Source organism: Melospiza georgiana, chromosome 8, assembly GCF_028018845.1.
Source record: "Melospiza georgiana isolate bMelGeo1 chromosome 8, bMelGeo1.pri, whole genome shotgun sequence".
NCBI lineage: Eukaryota > Metazoa > Chordata > Aves > Passeriformes > Passerellidae > Melospiza > Melospiza georgiana.
The window spans coordinates 5,434,787-5,452,603 of NC_080437.1; the positions used below are offsets into that span (position 1 = coordinate 5,434,787).

At 42.6% G+C, this 17,817-nt stretch overlaps 1 protein-coding gene across 1 annotated transcript in view; it reads right to left on the reverse strand.

Moving 5' to 3' along the window:
* Window positions 1–11,346, reverse strand: part of PTEN (phosphatase and tensin homolog) — a 53,187-nt gene extending 41,841 nt beyond the window's left edge. The window contains exon 1 of the mRNA XM_058029231.1: window positions 11,201–11,346. Coding sequence (XP_057885214.1) covers window positions 11,201–11,279 — 79 coding nt within the window. The 5' untranslated portion in view covers window positions 11,280–11,346. The remainder of the gene's footprint in view (window positions 1–11,200) is intronic.
* Window positions 11,347–17,817: the final 6,471 nt, after the last annotated feature.

A 17,817-nucleotide genomic window follows, 5' to 3' on the forward strand; every position in this document is an offset into this window, starting at 1 on the left:
ACACTTGCAATTTTTTACATACATAGAGATATAAAAGTAAATTACTCATGTTGGTCCTCTAACTGATTTTGTTCACAAATTCAGACTTTTTTCCTAATAATGGAAAGTGGACAAAAAAGCATAGCAAAACATTTACCAATTCTTAATTCTTAAAGAGTCACAAGGAAGCTGCAAAAAGCAACAGCTGCAGCTTTTCCTGCAATGATCAACACTGCCAGTCAGTAACTGGAACATCATGAGAATGTCTGAGGGGTTTTATGAAGTCCTACATTTCCAAGTATTTAACCCGTGATCCTCACTCCACTCCTAAGGTGGCTATAACAGGAAAACAAAGAGCAAACGACCTCATCTCCTATTTTATAGGCAGGCCAGTGCTACAGAATTTACACAGAGCTTTTGAAATCCAACACTGAGATGAGTTTTACATCAAAACAAAAAGGAAAAAGAACTTTTAAACTCATAGCCCCTTGCAATTTTACTAATATTAGTATTTTCAAGGGGCTGGAACAAAAGGAGAAAGGGGAATGGTTTCCCATTGATAGATAGAAGGTTTGTATTGGATATTGGGAAGAAATCCTGCCCTGACAGAGGCTGCCCCTGGATCCCTGGCATGTCCAAGGTCAGGATGGACAGGGCTTGGAGTGACCTGGAATCATGGAAAGTGTCCCTGCCATGGCAGGGGGTGGAACTGGCTGAGCTTTCAGCTTCCTTCCATCCCAAACCATTCAGGGATTCTGTGAATCAAAGGCTTCAAGAAGACCTAGCAAACATTAGATTTTGTGTTTCTTTAGAAAGGAAATGTCCAAGAAGGAATATTCCTGAAGCTGTGAATGATGGGGCTGTTCAAGCTGTGCTCTGGAGCTAAAAATCTTCCTGCACACCCTGAACCTGACACCTGCAAATAAAACAACAACAGTCCATCTCTCCCAACCCTCAGCTTCCAGCTCCCAAACTGGAATTTCATTTAACAAAGAACAGCCTTAAACTGAGGAATCTACAGCCTGAAAAAAGCTCCACAACTGCCAGCAATGTTAATTTTCACTTCCAGTTCAGGCAGGGGAGGTTTGGCCTTGCTTTAATCTGCTCCCCAGCAGCCCACTCCTCATCTGCTGCCAGCTCTGCTCTGTGTCACCCTCACCCCCTGCCTGCCTGCCAGGGGACACAGCCACCAGCGTGGGGTGGCCAAGCTGTCACTGCCACGTCCCATGTGACAGCAGAGCCCAGGAGCAGAGGCACAGAGTGGCTTTGAAGGCTCCCCAAGTTGCTTTGTTGTCTGAATCAGCCTGCAGGTTTCAGGAGCTGTGGCAGCACAGCTGGGCTGAAACGTTCCCCTGGTGACCTCCAGCCCTTTAACTCCAGCTTTAACAAGTCACAGAGCAACAGCAAGGGAGAAAATAAACCAGCACTGCTCTAACTGTTCAACAGCTTGACAGCCTGGAGCTACAGGGGGAGTGTTACAAGAAGTGTCCACACTCCATCCTCAAACAGATTTAAGAGCCCTGACAAATGGCCAAGCTCTTATTAGTGCCATTTGCTTGACAGCATCCCAAGAACAAAAAAGAAAATGACACAGGAAAATATATCCAGGCAAATCTGAAGACTTTCCTGACATGCATGCTGTTTAAGCTATACCCATGAGTGCCTTCTTTATTTACCAGGCAGCATTTCCATTAGCCAGCATGAAATGCAAAATCATTTTAGTGTTTTTCTAGGAGCCTGGATCAGCAGGAAGTAGAGAGGAAATGAACAGGAAGAAAGTTCTTCAGAGCAAAGGAGGATTCCTTGTAGCCAGCCAGCTGCACTTGTCAACTCTACCATCTGTGCCTTGAACAACAAGCAAAGGGACCAACTCAGATGTGGCTGAAACATTTTATCATTTACAAGAAATGCATTTAACCCCTTGATGCTCTATGTTCCAACAAGGACTCTCTTTTTTCCCCCATTTTTTAGGTTTTTTTTAAGCTTTCAGCCTGCAATTTCAATGCAACAACTGCAACTCCTTCATATCCAGGAGGCAAAGCTGCCCACATGAGGTCATGGGGCTAACAAAGGTCTGCAGGGGAACTCAAATTCATAAAGAAATAAAGAAAATTCATAAAGAAATAGGCTCCATATTCCAACAAGGATTTTCTTTTCTCCCCATTTTTTAGGTTTTTTTTAAGCTTTCAGCCTGCAATTTCAATGCAACAACTGCAACTCCTTCATAAGCAGGAGGCAAAGCTGCCCACATGAGGTCAACAAAGGTCTGCAGGGGAACTCAAATTCATAAAGAAAATTCATAAAGAAATAGGCTCCATATTCCAACAAGGATTCTCTTTTCCCCCCCATTTTTAGGTTTTTTTTAAGCTTTCAGCCTGCAATTGCAATGCAACAACTGCAACTCCTTCATATCCAGGAGGCAAAGCTGCCCACATGAGGTCTACAAAGGTCTGCAGGGGAACTCAAATTCATAAAGAAATAAATCAGAAGATGCCTCAGGAGGAAATGCCAGGTTGTCTACATCCACAACTCACTTCTGGACCTGTTTATTATATTGGGAGTCATCCCAGAGCAAGAATCTCTCCTTTCATCTGTGGGGTGTAGGAAATGTGTCCAGGAACTCTCAGCCATATAGAGGCTTTGCTAATGGGGTCACGTTAAAATTGAGGGGGAAAAAACCCCACAGACCTCACAGCAGAAAGAGAAAAATGGTAACAAAGGCATGGAAGATGATGGCTGCTCTAGAGAACAGCTTGTACTGCCAAAGGCTGAGGAAAAGGCACCTGAAACTTCCATTTCCAAATGATCTGGAATCATAAATAAAGATACAAAAGCATGCAGAGAGTAAAGGAAGCAGGAGATGCAAGAAATGTATGGACAATGCTCTGAGGCACAGGGTGGGATTGATTGTTGGGGTGTCCTGAGCAAGGCCAAGAGCTGGATTTGATGATCCTTGTGAATCCCATCTCATGGAACCCTTCTCTAAAATAGCTGACTATATTAAAGGCACAGAAAAGCTGCCCTGCCCATTCACAAAGAGCAAACAGGAACATAACAAATGATGCACCACACTCTGATATTGATACAAAGTGAAGGCAGAGACTGAGGCTCCAGTCCCTAACTCAGCCCTACAATCCCAAAAGATTTCCAGAGGGAAACATGCAGAGATCCAGGAAAGAAAGTTCTTTTGTTTCTGCTGCCATTTTGGAAAGGCCACATCCCATCTTTCCACAGCCAGCCACAACACATGGTGGCCCAAGGATGATGGTGCAGAATGCCAGGATCACTGAGCTTGGAAAATGCTCTGGCACCATCAAATCCCCACCCTGTGGGTGCCACATCCAGCTGTGCACATGAGGCAGGGATTGAGCAGATCCCCTGCAGAGGAAGCAATGCTGGGAGAAGCTGCACCACCACACCTCAGATTGAGTTTTTAAGTGTCAAACTGACCTGTTCTAACCACCATCCATCCAACTCAGCATGAGCCCTTTCCAGCAGAGCTGTGAGATGTGATGGTGTGCTCCCAGCACACCTCCCCACTCTGCAGCATCTCCCTGAACCACCACTGTGTACTTAAGCATGTCCTAACCTCAAACACCCCCAGAAAAACACAGGAATTTTGTTCACTAAAGAGAAGCCAGCACAGAGGAGTCACTACTTTGATATTTACTGACAGGAAGTGAAAAATGGCTCAGACTCAACTTTTTGCAAGGCTGAAAGAACATCCAAAAACTTTCAGAGACAAGGGAATTTAAAAGAGCTGTGGGGCTACAGCACACTAAAAACCTTCAGAGAACAGAAATTACAAAAAGCAGGGTTTGTATGGATTTATCAAACCTTAATGTGTGTGGGGTGGGTCAAAAGAAAATAAATAAACACAGCACAGTAAAAACCTTCAGAGAACAGAAATTATAAAAAGCAGGGTTTGTATGGATTGATCAAAGCTTAATGTGTAAAAGAAAATAAAGGTGAGTGGCAAAACAAGACCCAGAGCTATTCTAATAAAGCACTACTCAAACAAAAAGCTCCAAATAGATAATTTTATCCAAATGAGATCTGGTGTTTCCCTCCTCTAAATGTTAGCATAAAAAAAGGACATTACTTCTCCAAGTCACCCACACAAGAAATGAAAGAAGAGAAAATCCACAACTCTTCACTTGGAGCCCAATATATACCCAGGCAATGCCATGAATTGAGCAGAGCCCTGTAAGAAAATTAATCATGCAATTAAAAGCTATTATACCACAGCTCCACAAAGGCAGAATTAAGTTTATAAAGACATTTCTTAAGCACTTCACTACAAAAAACTGGATATGAAGCAGTTTTTCTGCACTGCTGCACGCTGTGGAGCTGGGAGTTCATCTTTAAAGGGAACAATGCCAGCTTTTGCAATAGTCATCATCCCAAACACAGAGCAGTGGAGTTGAATTTTTTTAGCTGCACAGTCAATTACCATTTGAATCACAGAGCCACCACTTGAGCTCCATTGCCTAAGAATTGTTATTAAGATAACCTAGATTTATGCAGCATGATACAGGGCCTAATTGCACAATTATTTACTTCCATTCTACCAAAATTCTTTTTTTTTTTTTTTTTTTTTTTTTTTTTTTTTTCCCAGGCCCTCACAGGCAAGAGCAGAGGAGGCAGATGATGACAGGAGCAAAGAAGATGCTGGCTCTAAGTAGAAACTGCAACAAGGATTTGTTTACATCTGAAATATCAACCTGGGCCTAAGACACGTCCAAAAACTAACAGAGCCCAAAGGAGACTCAACCACCCACAAATAATCCATGTTTCAGGAGACATCCTGCTCTACAGAGCCACACATTTCCAAATAAATTCTCTTCTTACAGCCTAGAAATCACCATTCCAGTACCTCACAGGAAATCCCAAAAAACCTTCACCCAAGTGCCAAATCCAAGGAACCCACACCTCCCCTAGGATTTAAGATGAGGCACAGGGCAGATCCAGGAATTACCACACACAACTCCAGGCTACAGATCCCAATTTCCTCCCTGAAAAAGCCATGCAATAAATTAACCTTCAGCATGCACAGCAAATGAATAAAAATCACACAGAGCTCTGAGTTGCTCCAAACTAGGAAGGAGTCAGTTCTGAGTAATGACACAATCTTTGGTCTCTAATGTAATTAAGGGATTTGACAGCTCAGCTGCCTATTCCCTCCCCTCTCTTGCAGTTTGTCAGAACACAACAATTGTCCTTTAAATCATTCTACAACAACATTTTCATGTTTAAACCTGTGGTAAGGGAAGATTCTGGCTAAGGTACCAGGGTATAATTTGTCAGCTTATGCAGCATTAATATGGCAACAACATTAATCCATTAGAAATAGAATTTCATTTAGGAACTATTCAGCAATTCACAACCTGCAAAAACTTACATAGAACATTTCAACTTTGTGTTTGTACTCCTTGAGGTTTAGGTTTGGCTTTATGGTTTTAAGCAGAGGGGGGTTTAACACAACATCCTTTCAGCCATATTTTACTGAACAAATTATATCAATTGATATTAATTATATCAACAACAAAGAGGATTTAGGTGTCCAAACCAAGCTACAAGGGAGAGAATGAAGAGTACAGCTACCTCTCTTCTGGGAGAAAATTAGGATAATTCTGTATTCCTCTATCAAATGTTTTAAGACATCAATACTCAGTGTCTCTACAGCAGTCACTGTGCCCCAGAACACTTTGGCAAGTTCTTCTTGGTGTTCTGAGTGTAGCAACAGGAATTCTGTCCCAGAGAAACGTGCCAGCCCCAGCCCAGCAGTTATCTAGAGCCAGCTAATCTCTGTGCATGGTTCTACTGCAGCAGCCCCAGTGTTGCATAAGCTGCACACTCAATTCTCCATCCCCTCCCAGGTCAGGGGAAGGCAGATGGAACCATCCTGTGCACAGAAAGGCTTTCCTGGCTAGCAGACATTCCTAGAAAGATGCATTTCCAAAATTCACCATCCTCCAAGAGTGCAGCTGGACCACACAGAGTCAATGTGGGGAGGGATTTCCACAATTCCTCAACAGGGACAGAGCTGTCCTCAGCCAGCAAACCCCACAAAGCAACCCCTCAAGTGCCAGCACCTCATCAGTCTTAGTGTAAGTAATAAAAAACTTGGATTTTTCCTTAAAAACACTCAGACCTGGTCCTAGCAAAGCTGGCAGCTGATCCAGCATCACCCTTTTCATGTTTAACAGCAAAACTCTGCATGTTCTGAAGACTCCTCAACTTAACTGAGCTTAAAACCAAGCTCCAATCATCAATCACCCTGGCTGGGCATTTTTAAGAGGTCACCAGATAAGAAATACCATGCAGGGTGCCCTCATTTCTCTGCCCACCTTGAGAAGAACACACAGCCACCACTTCAAAGTGTGCACAGGAAGGTAATTTTGAATTTGGAGTTTAGCTTGTGCAAACAGCCTCCACATGCACTGACAATTTCTGATCCAAGCTGAAACATTTCCCTAAGAATTCTCCATCACAGGTGCAAAGGGATGAGCTGGAATTTGTGAGGGCTTTTTTTAAGTCCCTTTCTGAATAAAAGCAGTGGAAAAGCAGGGCAGGAAGGGGCTGGGTGACTCTGGATGGGATTGCACCCACAGCACCTGCTGGAATGTGGGGTTTGAAGGTTTTAGGTGCCCAACACCCCCATCCACACAACCATGGCACAGGGTTTGGGGTTTTCTGGCTTGTGGGGAGCAGTGAATGACCCAGCCCATGTGAAACCCCAGAAGGGAAAATGCAGGAACACATTTGCAGCAATCACCACCTTTGACAGGTCAAACCCTTCATCCTTGCTAAGTGCAGAAATCTTCCTGGGACCAAACACAACCTGCACCAAGCAGGGAACTGAAACTCTGCTGAGCCCCAGGCTTCTGAGATGAATTCAGAGCAAAACTGGCACCGATCTGGTCCAAAACCCAACACCATCCCAGGCTCCAGAAGCACAATCAGTCTGCTGGGCTCCAAACACTGCTAAGGAACATGGTTTACTTCAGAACAAAGAAATCCTTTCCCACCAATAAAATGCATTGCCAGTTGGTCTCTTCCAGTTTCTTCTCAACCCTCCCTGTGCTTGTGTACAAGACAAACTCGTTACAAAACCTCTAACAAACTTCAATTTTAAAATGAGCCCAAGTCTTTTAAACAAATGGCATTTCCAGCTCAGGCTCTATTTTTAAACACAGTATAGACCTCATGCTACTAATTCACTTTTTTTTTTTTTTTTTTTTTCCTGGAAGCTGAGCCATTTTGAGTCAAGTCCCATAATTTCAGATTTCATTAAAAATGCAAAGAGCTTTAGGACTGCAAACAGCATAAAGCAGTCAAGAGATCCTAAGGAGAGATTCTAAGGAGCTTCCTGCTGCAATTTCAGCATTCCCCCTGCCTTTCATTCCACGAGACAAAGGACGTGTGAGACGTGTAAACTGCTCCCAACATCTCCCCTGCCTGAATGTTGCTGCAGTTTGTAGCACTATGTAGGTCACGAGTTCCACATGCTTCAGTCGAGCCCCAGGCTCGGCTTGGCCGCCCGTCTGCACCCTGACAGGAGGCCTGGGCACGGCAGGCAGAGTTTAACCGAGCTAGGACATCCACAAGAAGCAGTTACATTCATTGCCATTTGCTAAATTCACACACAGAGCTGTTAAAACACAGGTAATCCGTGTATTGCTGCACGGAGGGGTTTTCTCTTTGCTGTAAAGAGGGCATCACAAAACAGCACAATTTCAGAAATAACACACAGAACGCCTCAGAAAACATTGCAGCATCAAGAAATGCAACCATCAGAGAAGAAAGACATGAATCCAAACTTTCCTTCTCACCCACGGGCACCAAAAAGTATCCAGGGCTGCAGAAATTAATTAAAACCCAAATAAACAGAACTATCTGAAGTATTAAACAGCTGATTTAATGTCTCCACCTTTAAAACCCTTTTTCTTCTAAGTTCAGAATATTTTTCCCAAGATGTGCATAAAGAGTGCTCAGAGAGCACATCTGATTAGATGACAAGCAGCAGCAGGGTGGTTTTTAAAGACACCCAGGCCCATTTTCACTGATTTTGGGAAGATGCTGTCTCCCTTTGCTGAAATCCCACATTACACACACCAGGATTCTCACCCAGCTCCTCAGGAACTCGGGGCTCCAACCACAATGTCCTGTACTGCAAAGATCAAGGCATCAAGATCATCAAGATACAGCAAGATCACTTTTAAAAGGCTCTGACACAGCCCAACCGAGGATTTTGGCACTCCAGCAGCTCACCCAGCCTGCCTGGGGCACCCAGGAGTTCCTGGCAATATCCATGCCCAAAAATCTCTGATCCACACTCCAGAACTGCTTGGGGCAGCTAGGGGTTCCTGCAAGGCCTTGGGGTAATATCCATGGCCAAAAATCTCTGATCCACACTCCAGCAGCTCCTGGGGCACTCAGGAGGTCCTACAAGGCATTTTGATAACATCCATGGCCAAAAATCTCTGATCCATACTCCAGAACATCACCCAGCCTGCCTGGGGCACCCAGGAGCTCCTGCAAGGCCTTTGGGTAACATCCATGCCCAAAAATCTCTGATCCACACTCCAGAACATCACCCAGGATTTCCTGCAAGGCATTTGATAACACCCATGCCCAAAAATCTCTCATCCATACTCCAGCACCTCACCCAGGAGTTCCTGCAAGGCCTTGGGTAACATCCGTGCCCAAAATTCTCTGATCCACACTCCAGAACCTCACCCAGCCTGCCTGGGGCACCCGGGAGTTCCTGCAAGGCCTTTGGGCAATATCCATGGCCAAAAATCTCTGATCCATACTCCAGCACCTCACCCAGGAGTTCCTGCAAGGCCTTGGATAACATCCATGCCCAAAAATCTCTGACCCACACTCCAGAACTGCTTGGGGCACCCAGGGGTTCCTGCAAGGCCTCTGGGTAACACCCATGCCCAAAAATCTCTCATCCATACTCCAGCACCTCACCCAGGAGTTCCTGCAAGGCCTTGGATAACACCCATGCCCAAAATTCTCTGCTCACAGGGGACGTGGCAGAGCACAGAGCACAGACACCTCACCTGCCCTCACTGCAGTTCATTTCACTCCCCAGCTCCTAAAGGAGCTGAGCAGCAGCTGCTGAGGGTTCTGGAGCTGCAGGAGGAACCCAGAGCTCCATTTCCCAAATGTCCAATTCCTGGCTGCCCTTCCCTACTGGCTGGACAGAGGCAGCTACCCTGAGAAAGCATCTCAACAGCTGCCCCTCCTGCCATGCCTTCAACAGCTCACCTGGGCTTCAGGTTTTCTCTTTTTTCCCTTTAATATCCCATGGTTGTGATATTAAATCCATGGCCATGTGTGGAAGGAATGAAAAGCTACCAGGCTTTTATTCCCAGCTACCAGGGATGGTGAGCAACAATTCCATGAGAGTCCTGCACAAAGTGATGAAAAAATTCAACTTTCACTTCTGCAGCAGCATCAGCCTTCATGCAAAGCCACTGCACAGAAGTTCTCATTCATTAATTATCTGTTCAAAAAAAAAAAAAAAAACCACTTCTTCCAATAATATTTTTTTTTATCATTAAAGAATCCATACCATCTTTTCCACAATTTTCATGGCAGGACTGCAGCCAGCTGCTCCTTTTAGAAACACCAGCCTAAGCCCAGTGTTTTAACATAAAATTCTAAGAATTAAAATTCAAAATAAGCAATCAGCACTTGACACATCATTAGGAAAGCTTGAGCAATAAAGTCGAGGTTCAGCATTCACTGATTTTCTTGCTGGGAGGATATGAGCAGTTAAAAAGATGTGTTTGGGTCAAAATATCTCTCCCTACCAAGGGCACATCTGGGCAAAGATGCCTGAAACACCAAACTCTTCAACTGTGAAGGAAAAATCTTTTGGTTTTGCCACCATTTAACTCTTTCCATAAAGGCAACAAAATCTTCACAACGGCCAACAAAATCACCAAGTGCAAGAACCTAAAAATCCAGGCCTAAAAGTATTTTTATCACAAACATAAGGCAAAAATAATGAACCAGAGCTGTGGGGTTTTTAACTAAATGCTAAACTGAAGTCCAGAACATCTCAGGTTGTTTTAAAGCCATCAAAATTTTAGGCCAAGGCTCAATGCAAAAGCAAGAGATCTGTACTACCTACAGCTTTTAGCAGCTTTGATCCTGCTCAAAAACTGGATTTATTTGGAGCACTTGCTCAGACCTGAATGGAATTGCTCCAAAACCCAATAAATTTCCACCTAATCCCGTGGCAGAACAGAAACATCTCCCCACAGGGAGAAGCCCAGCTCTGAGCACTGCTGTCAATATTCATTTTCCCAACTTCTAAGCAAAGTTCTTGCCCCCAAAACCTTTCCCACAGCACCAACCTTCTCCCAGCACGGAGCAAGACCCTGCCCCTACCCACCATGAGCATTCCAGGCTAAAACATCTGCCCAGCACATCTGTTCCAAAGGCCACCAAAACTACACACCGGCTTTTGCCTCGTTAGCCGTAACTGCACGCTAATTACTTATTCCAGAATAAGTATTCTGTACAGTGCTCCTCCAGGAGACCCGACACGCTCTCGTTTGTGACACATCCTCGGGAAAAATAAAAAATATGGTGAGTTTTGGCCGTTTTGGGGTTTTTTTTAGAATTTGGAAGGAGCGATTGCCACCTCTTGTCATGGAGAGCCTCGCTGCATGCTAAGGTACAGCTCTGCCTCAGCGGAGGGCTGGAAATCAGGGCAGAGGACACAGCCTTGCACTGAAGCAACCCGAGGAAAGCCACAGGCCTGCCACGATTATAATCGCGATTCAAGACGAGTTACTAAATTAAAAAAAAATATATAGACATATATATATATATCGATAAAGCGCTGTGCACGCAAATCACGGCGGGTCGGGCGCATTTGCTGCGTGAGCCCAAGCACCAAAGGAGCCGGAGATAAGCGGGGGGCTCCGGGGCCGGGGGGAGGGAGGGCACGGCCCCTGCGCGGCTCGGCTCGGCTCGGGGGGGCCGCCAAGGAGCGCTGGCGTTAATCCTGGAGCTCCCGTTAATCTGCCGGGCCCGGACAAAAGGCGGCCGAGGCGGCGGCGGCGGGGGAGGGCGCGGCGGCCCGGGCGAGCCCCGGCGGGCGGCGGAGCGGCCGGGGGCAGCGCGTTAGGTAACGCCGCGCGGGTCTGATGCAATCGCGGGACGTGCGGGAGCAGGAGCGGGAGGAGGATACAGGTCAGGTCCAGGTCGAAGCCATCCTCCTGGTATCGCCTTTTGTTCCTGCTGACGATCTCTTTGATGATGGCGGTCATGTCTGGCAGCCGGGGGCCGCTCCGGGGCAGCGCGCAGGGCCCGGGCGGCGGCCGCGAGGCACCACCGGGCGGCCCCGGGCGCTGATGCTCCGGCGGCTCAGCCCCGGGCGGGCCCGGCTCCCGGCGGCGGCACCGGCTGCCGCTCCCTCCTCCTCCTCCTTCTCCTCCTCCTCCTCCGAGCGCGTCGGGAGCCGCGCCGAGCCCCTGCGGGCGGTGCCGCCGCCGCCGCCGTGTTTGGGGCGAGCGCGGCGGCGGCGGGGGGAGCAGCTCTGCGGCGCTCCGGGCCCCGGCAATGGTGACAGCGGCGCGGGGCGCGCCCCCGGCCCGGCCCCGCTCCGCTCCCCGCCCCGGGGGCCGGGCGGTCGCTCCCTCGGCTCTTCCCGGCGGCGGCTCCTCAGGGCGGCACGGCCGCGCTCATCCCCCGGCCCGCAGCGCTCGCCGGCGCGGGGCGCCCATCATGGCCGCGGCTTCCGAGAGGGACGGCGGGCGGCGCCGCCACGCCCACGCGACGCATCCGCCAACACACAAAGTAGTCCCTCCCACCCCGCCACCGGAGAAGCGGCGAAGCGGCGCACCGGGAGGACCGGGGGAACGGATCACGCTGCGCGCACCATCCGCACCCCTCTGTCCGCCGGCTCTCCTCGCCCCACAGAGGGGGTGGGGGACGAGGGGGGAGCGGAGAGCGGAGGGATACGAGCGATACGGTGAGGCGGCGCGGTGCTGCGTCCGTCACGTGGGCGCTGGCGGCGGCGCCTCCCCCGCGGGCGGAAGTGGCCGTGAGGGGCCCGCGCGGGCCGGGGGCCCCCAGCCCCTCAGAGCCCCCGAGCCCCGGCACTGCCGCTTGTTCGCCTTTTCTCTTCTCTCCTCTCCTCCTTCCTCAGCCCAGCTGGGAGGGAGGAAGGCGAGGGGAAGAACGGGCTGCGGGGAAAGGCAACGGCAGGGGTGTCAGCCCGGCGCCTTGAGGGGGTTCGGCTTCCTCCCCTCACGCCCCCCGGGGTTGGCGTGGAGCGGAGGAGGCGCAGTGAGCGAGCGCCTGTCGCCCCCTGCAGCCACCGGGGCACCGCGGGAAGGGGGCTCGGGGCCGCCTGCTGCCCTCGAAGGGCAGAATCAAATGGGTTGGAAAATCCCTGCCAGCCCATGGAGTCCCAGCTGTGCCCAGTGCCCACCTTGTCCCAGCCCAGAGCACTGAGTGCCACCTCCAGCCCTGCCTGGGACACCTGCAGGGCTGGGCACTGCAAAGCTCCCTGGGCAGCCCTGCCAAGGCCTGAGCACCCTTTGCATGCAGAAATCGCTGCTGATATCCTCGGGGTAGCCCAGCTGGGGGACAGGGACATGCCAGTCCCCTCAGGCCAGTCCAGCCCAGCCAGCAGCCCGTGGGGTTTCCACGGAGCTTTCTGTCCATTCTCCTTCCCACGCTGATCACACTTCACCTGGCAGGGAGAAAACCCTGCCTAGAAATCTCTAAATCAGTCTTTATGTAAAATATTAGGGGATAAACCCCATTGTACAAGGCTTTTTGCACTCTGAGCTGAGAGCTGTAACTTTTTGGGAATTTATTGTTTTAAATTCAGGAAATTACCTTTAAGGGCTCAAAATAAAATAGAATATCAGACAGAGGGATTTCCCAGGCTGCTGCATCCTCCAGCCCTTTGCAAATGCTCTATGATATAATTCCTTTCAAAAATACCAAGTTGCACCTTGAGATGTTCTACCACCATTATTCCCACTGCAAAGCTGTTCCCACAACCTCCTCCTGCTTTTCAGGCTAAATATCTTTGGGACTGATCTGCATCCACTTATCGTTGTGCCAACCTTTCAGGAGCACTTGGTGGGCACAGAGCTCCGTGTGAACCCCCTCAATTCCCACATTCCCAATTTCCTCCAGCTGCAAACCCCAAAATTGATACCATGGAAGTGTCCAAGGCCAGATTGGAATGACCTGGGTTGAGGTTCCCAAGCCATCCCAACTTGTGTGAGTTTTAAGTTGTGTTCCCAACCCCTGGATCTGGTTTTAGGTAAGGGCTTTGGGGACAGTGCTGCCACCACCACTTTTCCTCCCAGTATAACCCCGTGGCTCCCAGTACATCCCATTTTCCAGCCAGCCCATTCCACTGGAGCTGCGAGTGGAAAGCCCACGCGAAATTTGGGAAGGAAATCAGTCACAGTCCCTGAGTATCTGGATAAATTAGAGCCAAATCCCTCAATATCTGCATAAATTGGACCAGAACCCCTCAATATCTGGATAAATTGGAGGCCAATCCCTCAATATCTGGATAAATTGGAGCAGAACCCCTGAATATCTGGATAAATTGGAACAGAACCCTCAATATCTGGATAAATTGAAGCACATCCCTCACTATCTGGATAAATTGGAACAGAACCCCTCAATATCTGCATAAATTGGACCAGAACCCCTCAATATCTGGATAAATTGGAACAGAACCCCTGAATATCTGGATAAATTGGAACACAACCCTCAATATCTGGATAAATTGGAGCAGAACCCCTCAATATCTGGATAAATTGAAGCACAACCCTCAATATCTGGATAAATTGGAACACAACCCTCAATATCTGGATAAATTGGAACACAACCCTCAATATCTGGATAAATTGGAACAGAACCCCTCAATATCAGGATAAATTGGAGCCCAATTGCTCAGTGTCTGGATAAATTGAAGCCCAACTCCTCAATATCTGCATAAATTGGAGGACAACACTCAATATTTGGATAAATTGGAGCAGAACCCCTCAATATCTGGATAAATTGGAGCAGAATCCCTCAATATCTGGATAAATTGAAGCACAACCCTCAATATCTGCATAAATTGGAGGACAACACTCAATATTTGGATAAATTGGAGCAGAACCCCTCAATATCTGGATAAACTGGAGAAGAACCCCTCAATATCTGGATAAATTGGAGCACCATCCTTCAATATCTGGATAAATTGGTGCACAACCCCTCAATATTTTGATAAATTGGAGCAAAACCCCTCAATATCTGGATAAATTGGAGCAGAACCCCTCAATATCTGGATAAATTGAAGCAGAATCCCTCAATATCTGGATAAATTGGAGCAGAGTCCCTCAATATCTGAATAAATTGGAGCAGAACCCCTCAATATCTGGATAAATTGGAGCAGAACCCCTCAATATCTGGATAAATTGAAGCACAACCCTCAATATCTGGATAAATTGGAGCAGAAACCCTCAATATCTGGATAAATTGGTGCACAACCCTCAATATCTGGATAAATTGGGGCACAACCCCTCAATATCTGGATAAATTGGGGCAGAACCCTTCCATATCTGGATAAATTGGAGCCCAATCCAATCCTGGCCACCGCCCTGAAAATTTGCATTTCCCCACATTTTTTAAAACTATTTTTGATGGGATTTCTTTCAGAGGTTACCACCACAGCAGTGACAAAATGTAAATTTCGAGCTGCTTTTCCTCCTCTGTGTGTGTGTGTGTTTGCATTTCTCCTTAATTGCACAAAACAGATGTCACTTTTTTCCCAGGAGTGGGAAGGAAACCAGAAGGGTCCTAAATAGTTTTTTTTTTTCCAGGAATGAACGAGCACAATGGTACAGATGAGCTGAAAACCAAAAAGCTCCAGGAGATGATAAACTTTTTATATCATCCAAGCCTGCAGGAGCAGCATGACAGGGAAGGATTTGCCTGGAGAAATTGCTGCTGATATATATATATATATATATATATATATATATATATATATACACACATAAAAAATATAAAAATAATATATATATGCATGTTTTATATTTAATATATAGATAATATATCTATCTATATAAAATAAGTATATATATGCATGTTTCATATTATATACAGAAATTATATATAATATATATATTTTTATATATACAGAAATTATTTATCTATCTATAATATGTGTATATTTGCATGTTTCTAATTTTTGTGTCCATAATTTTTGCATATATAATTAATATATATATTATATATCTATCAATATAAAACATGCATATATATGCATGCTTTATTTTTATATATACAGAAATTATATAATCTATCTATATAAAATATGTATATAATGCATGCTTTATTTTTATATATACAAAAATTATATAATCTATCTATATAAAATATGTATATATATGAATGTCTTATTTTTATGTATACATAAATTATATATAATATAATGTGTATATATGCATGTTTTATATTTATATATACATGAATTATATATATAATATATATTATATATACAGAAATTATATATCTATCTATATAAAATACGTGTATATATGCATGCTTTATATTTTATATATTCAGAATTTATATATATATCTATATATAATATGTGTATATATGCACGTTTTATATCTTATATATTCAGAATTTATATATATATCTATATATAATATGTGTATATATGCACGTTTTATATCTTTGTATACAGATTTTTTTTGTATATATAATTAATATTTATATTAATTGTATATCTAGCTACATAAAATATGTATATATATGCATGCTTTATATTTTATGTGTACATAGATTATATATCTATATTAAATATGGATGTATATGCATGTTGTATATTTATATATACAGAAATTAAATATCTATATATTATGTGTATATATGCATGTTTTATATTTTATATGTACAGAAATTATATATCTAACTATATAAACTGTGTGTATATATGCATGTTTTATTTTTATATATAGATATTATATATAACTTATATATTATATATACATAAATTATAGATCTATATATATAAAATATGTGTATATGTGCATGTTTTATATTTTTGTGTACATAATTTTTGTATATATAATTAATATTTATTAATTATATATCTCTATAAAATATGTGTATATATGCATGTTTTATTTTTAATGTATAGATTATATATCTGTCTATATATAATATGTGTATATATGCAGGTTTTATATTTTATGTATACATAAATTATAGATATATGTGTATATATGCATGCTTTATATTTATATAAATTACATAAATTATATATCTATTTATATAAAATATGTGTATATATGCATGTTTTATATTTTTGTGTACATAATTTTTGTATATATAATTAATATATATTAATTATATATCTATCTATATAAAATATGTGTATATATGTATGTTTTCAATTTATGTATACATAAATTATACATCGAGCTATGTAAAATATGTGTATATATGAATGTTTTATGTTTTGTACATACATAAATTATATATCTACATATAATATGTGTATATATGCATGTTTTATATTTATATATACATGAATTATATATATTATATATATTATATATACAGAAATTATATATCTATATATAAAATATGTGTATATATGCATGTTTTATATTTATGTATACAGAAATTATATATCTAGCTATGTAAAATGTGTATATATGCATGCTTTATATTTTATATATACAGAAATTATATATCTAATGTGTATATATGCATGTCTTATATTTTATACATACAGAAATTAGATATATGTATAATATATATATGTTATATATACATAAATTATATATATCTGTATATAATATGTGTTTGTATGCATGTTTTATATTTTTGTATACATAATTTTTGTATATATAATTAATATATATTAATTATAAATCTAGCTATATAAAATATGTGTGTATATGCCTGCTTTATATTTTATATATACATAAATTGTATATCTATATATATAAAATGTGTATATATTCATGTTTTATATTTTATGTATACAGAAATTATATATCTAGCTATAGAAAATGTGCATATATATGCATGCTTTATATTTTATGAATACATAAATTATATATCTATCTATATATATGTGTAGATATGCATGCTTTATATTTTGTATATACATAAATTATATATCAATATATATGTGTGTATATATGCATGTTTTTTATTTTTTATGTACAGAAAATATATATCTATCTATATATAATATGTGTATATATGCATGCTTCACTTTCAATATATATAAAAATTATATATCTATATATAATATGTGTATATATGCATGTTTTATATTTTATGTACACATTAATTATATATCTATCTATATAAAATATGTATATATATGCATGTTCCATATTTATATATACATAAATTATATATCTATATATATAATATGTGTATATATGCGTGTTTTGGATTTTATGTATACAGAAATTATATGTATAGAATAGATATTTTAGATATACATAAATTATATATCTATATAAAATATGTGTATATATGCATGTTTTATATTTATGTATAATTATATATCTATCTATATAAAATATGTATATATATATGCATGTTCTATATTTTATGTACACATAAATTATATATCTATATATATAATGTGTATATATGCACGTTTTATTTGTCATAGATACATAAACTGTATCTATAGCTCTCTATATATATAACGTGTATATATGCGCGTTTCATATTTTATAGATACATAAACTGTATCTATATCTCTCTATATAAAATATGTGTACATACGCCTGTTTTATATTTTCT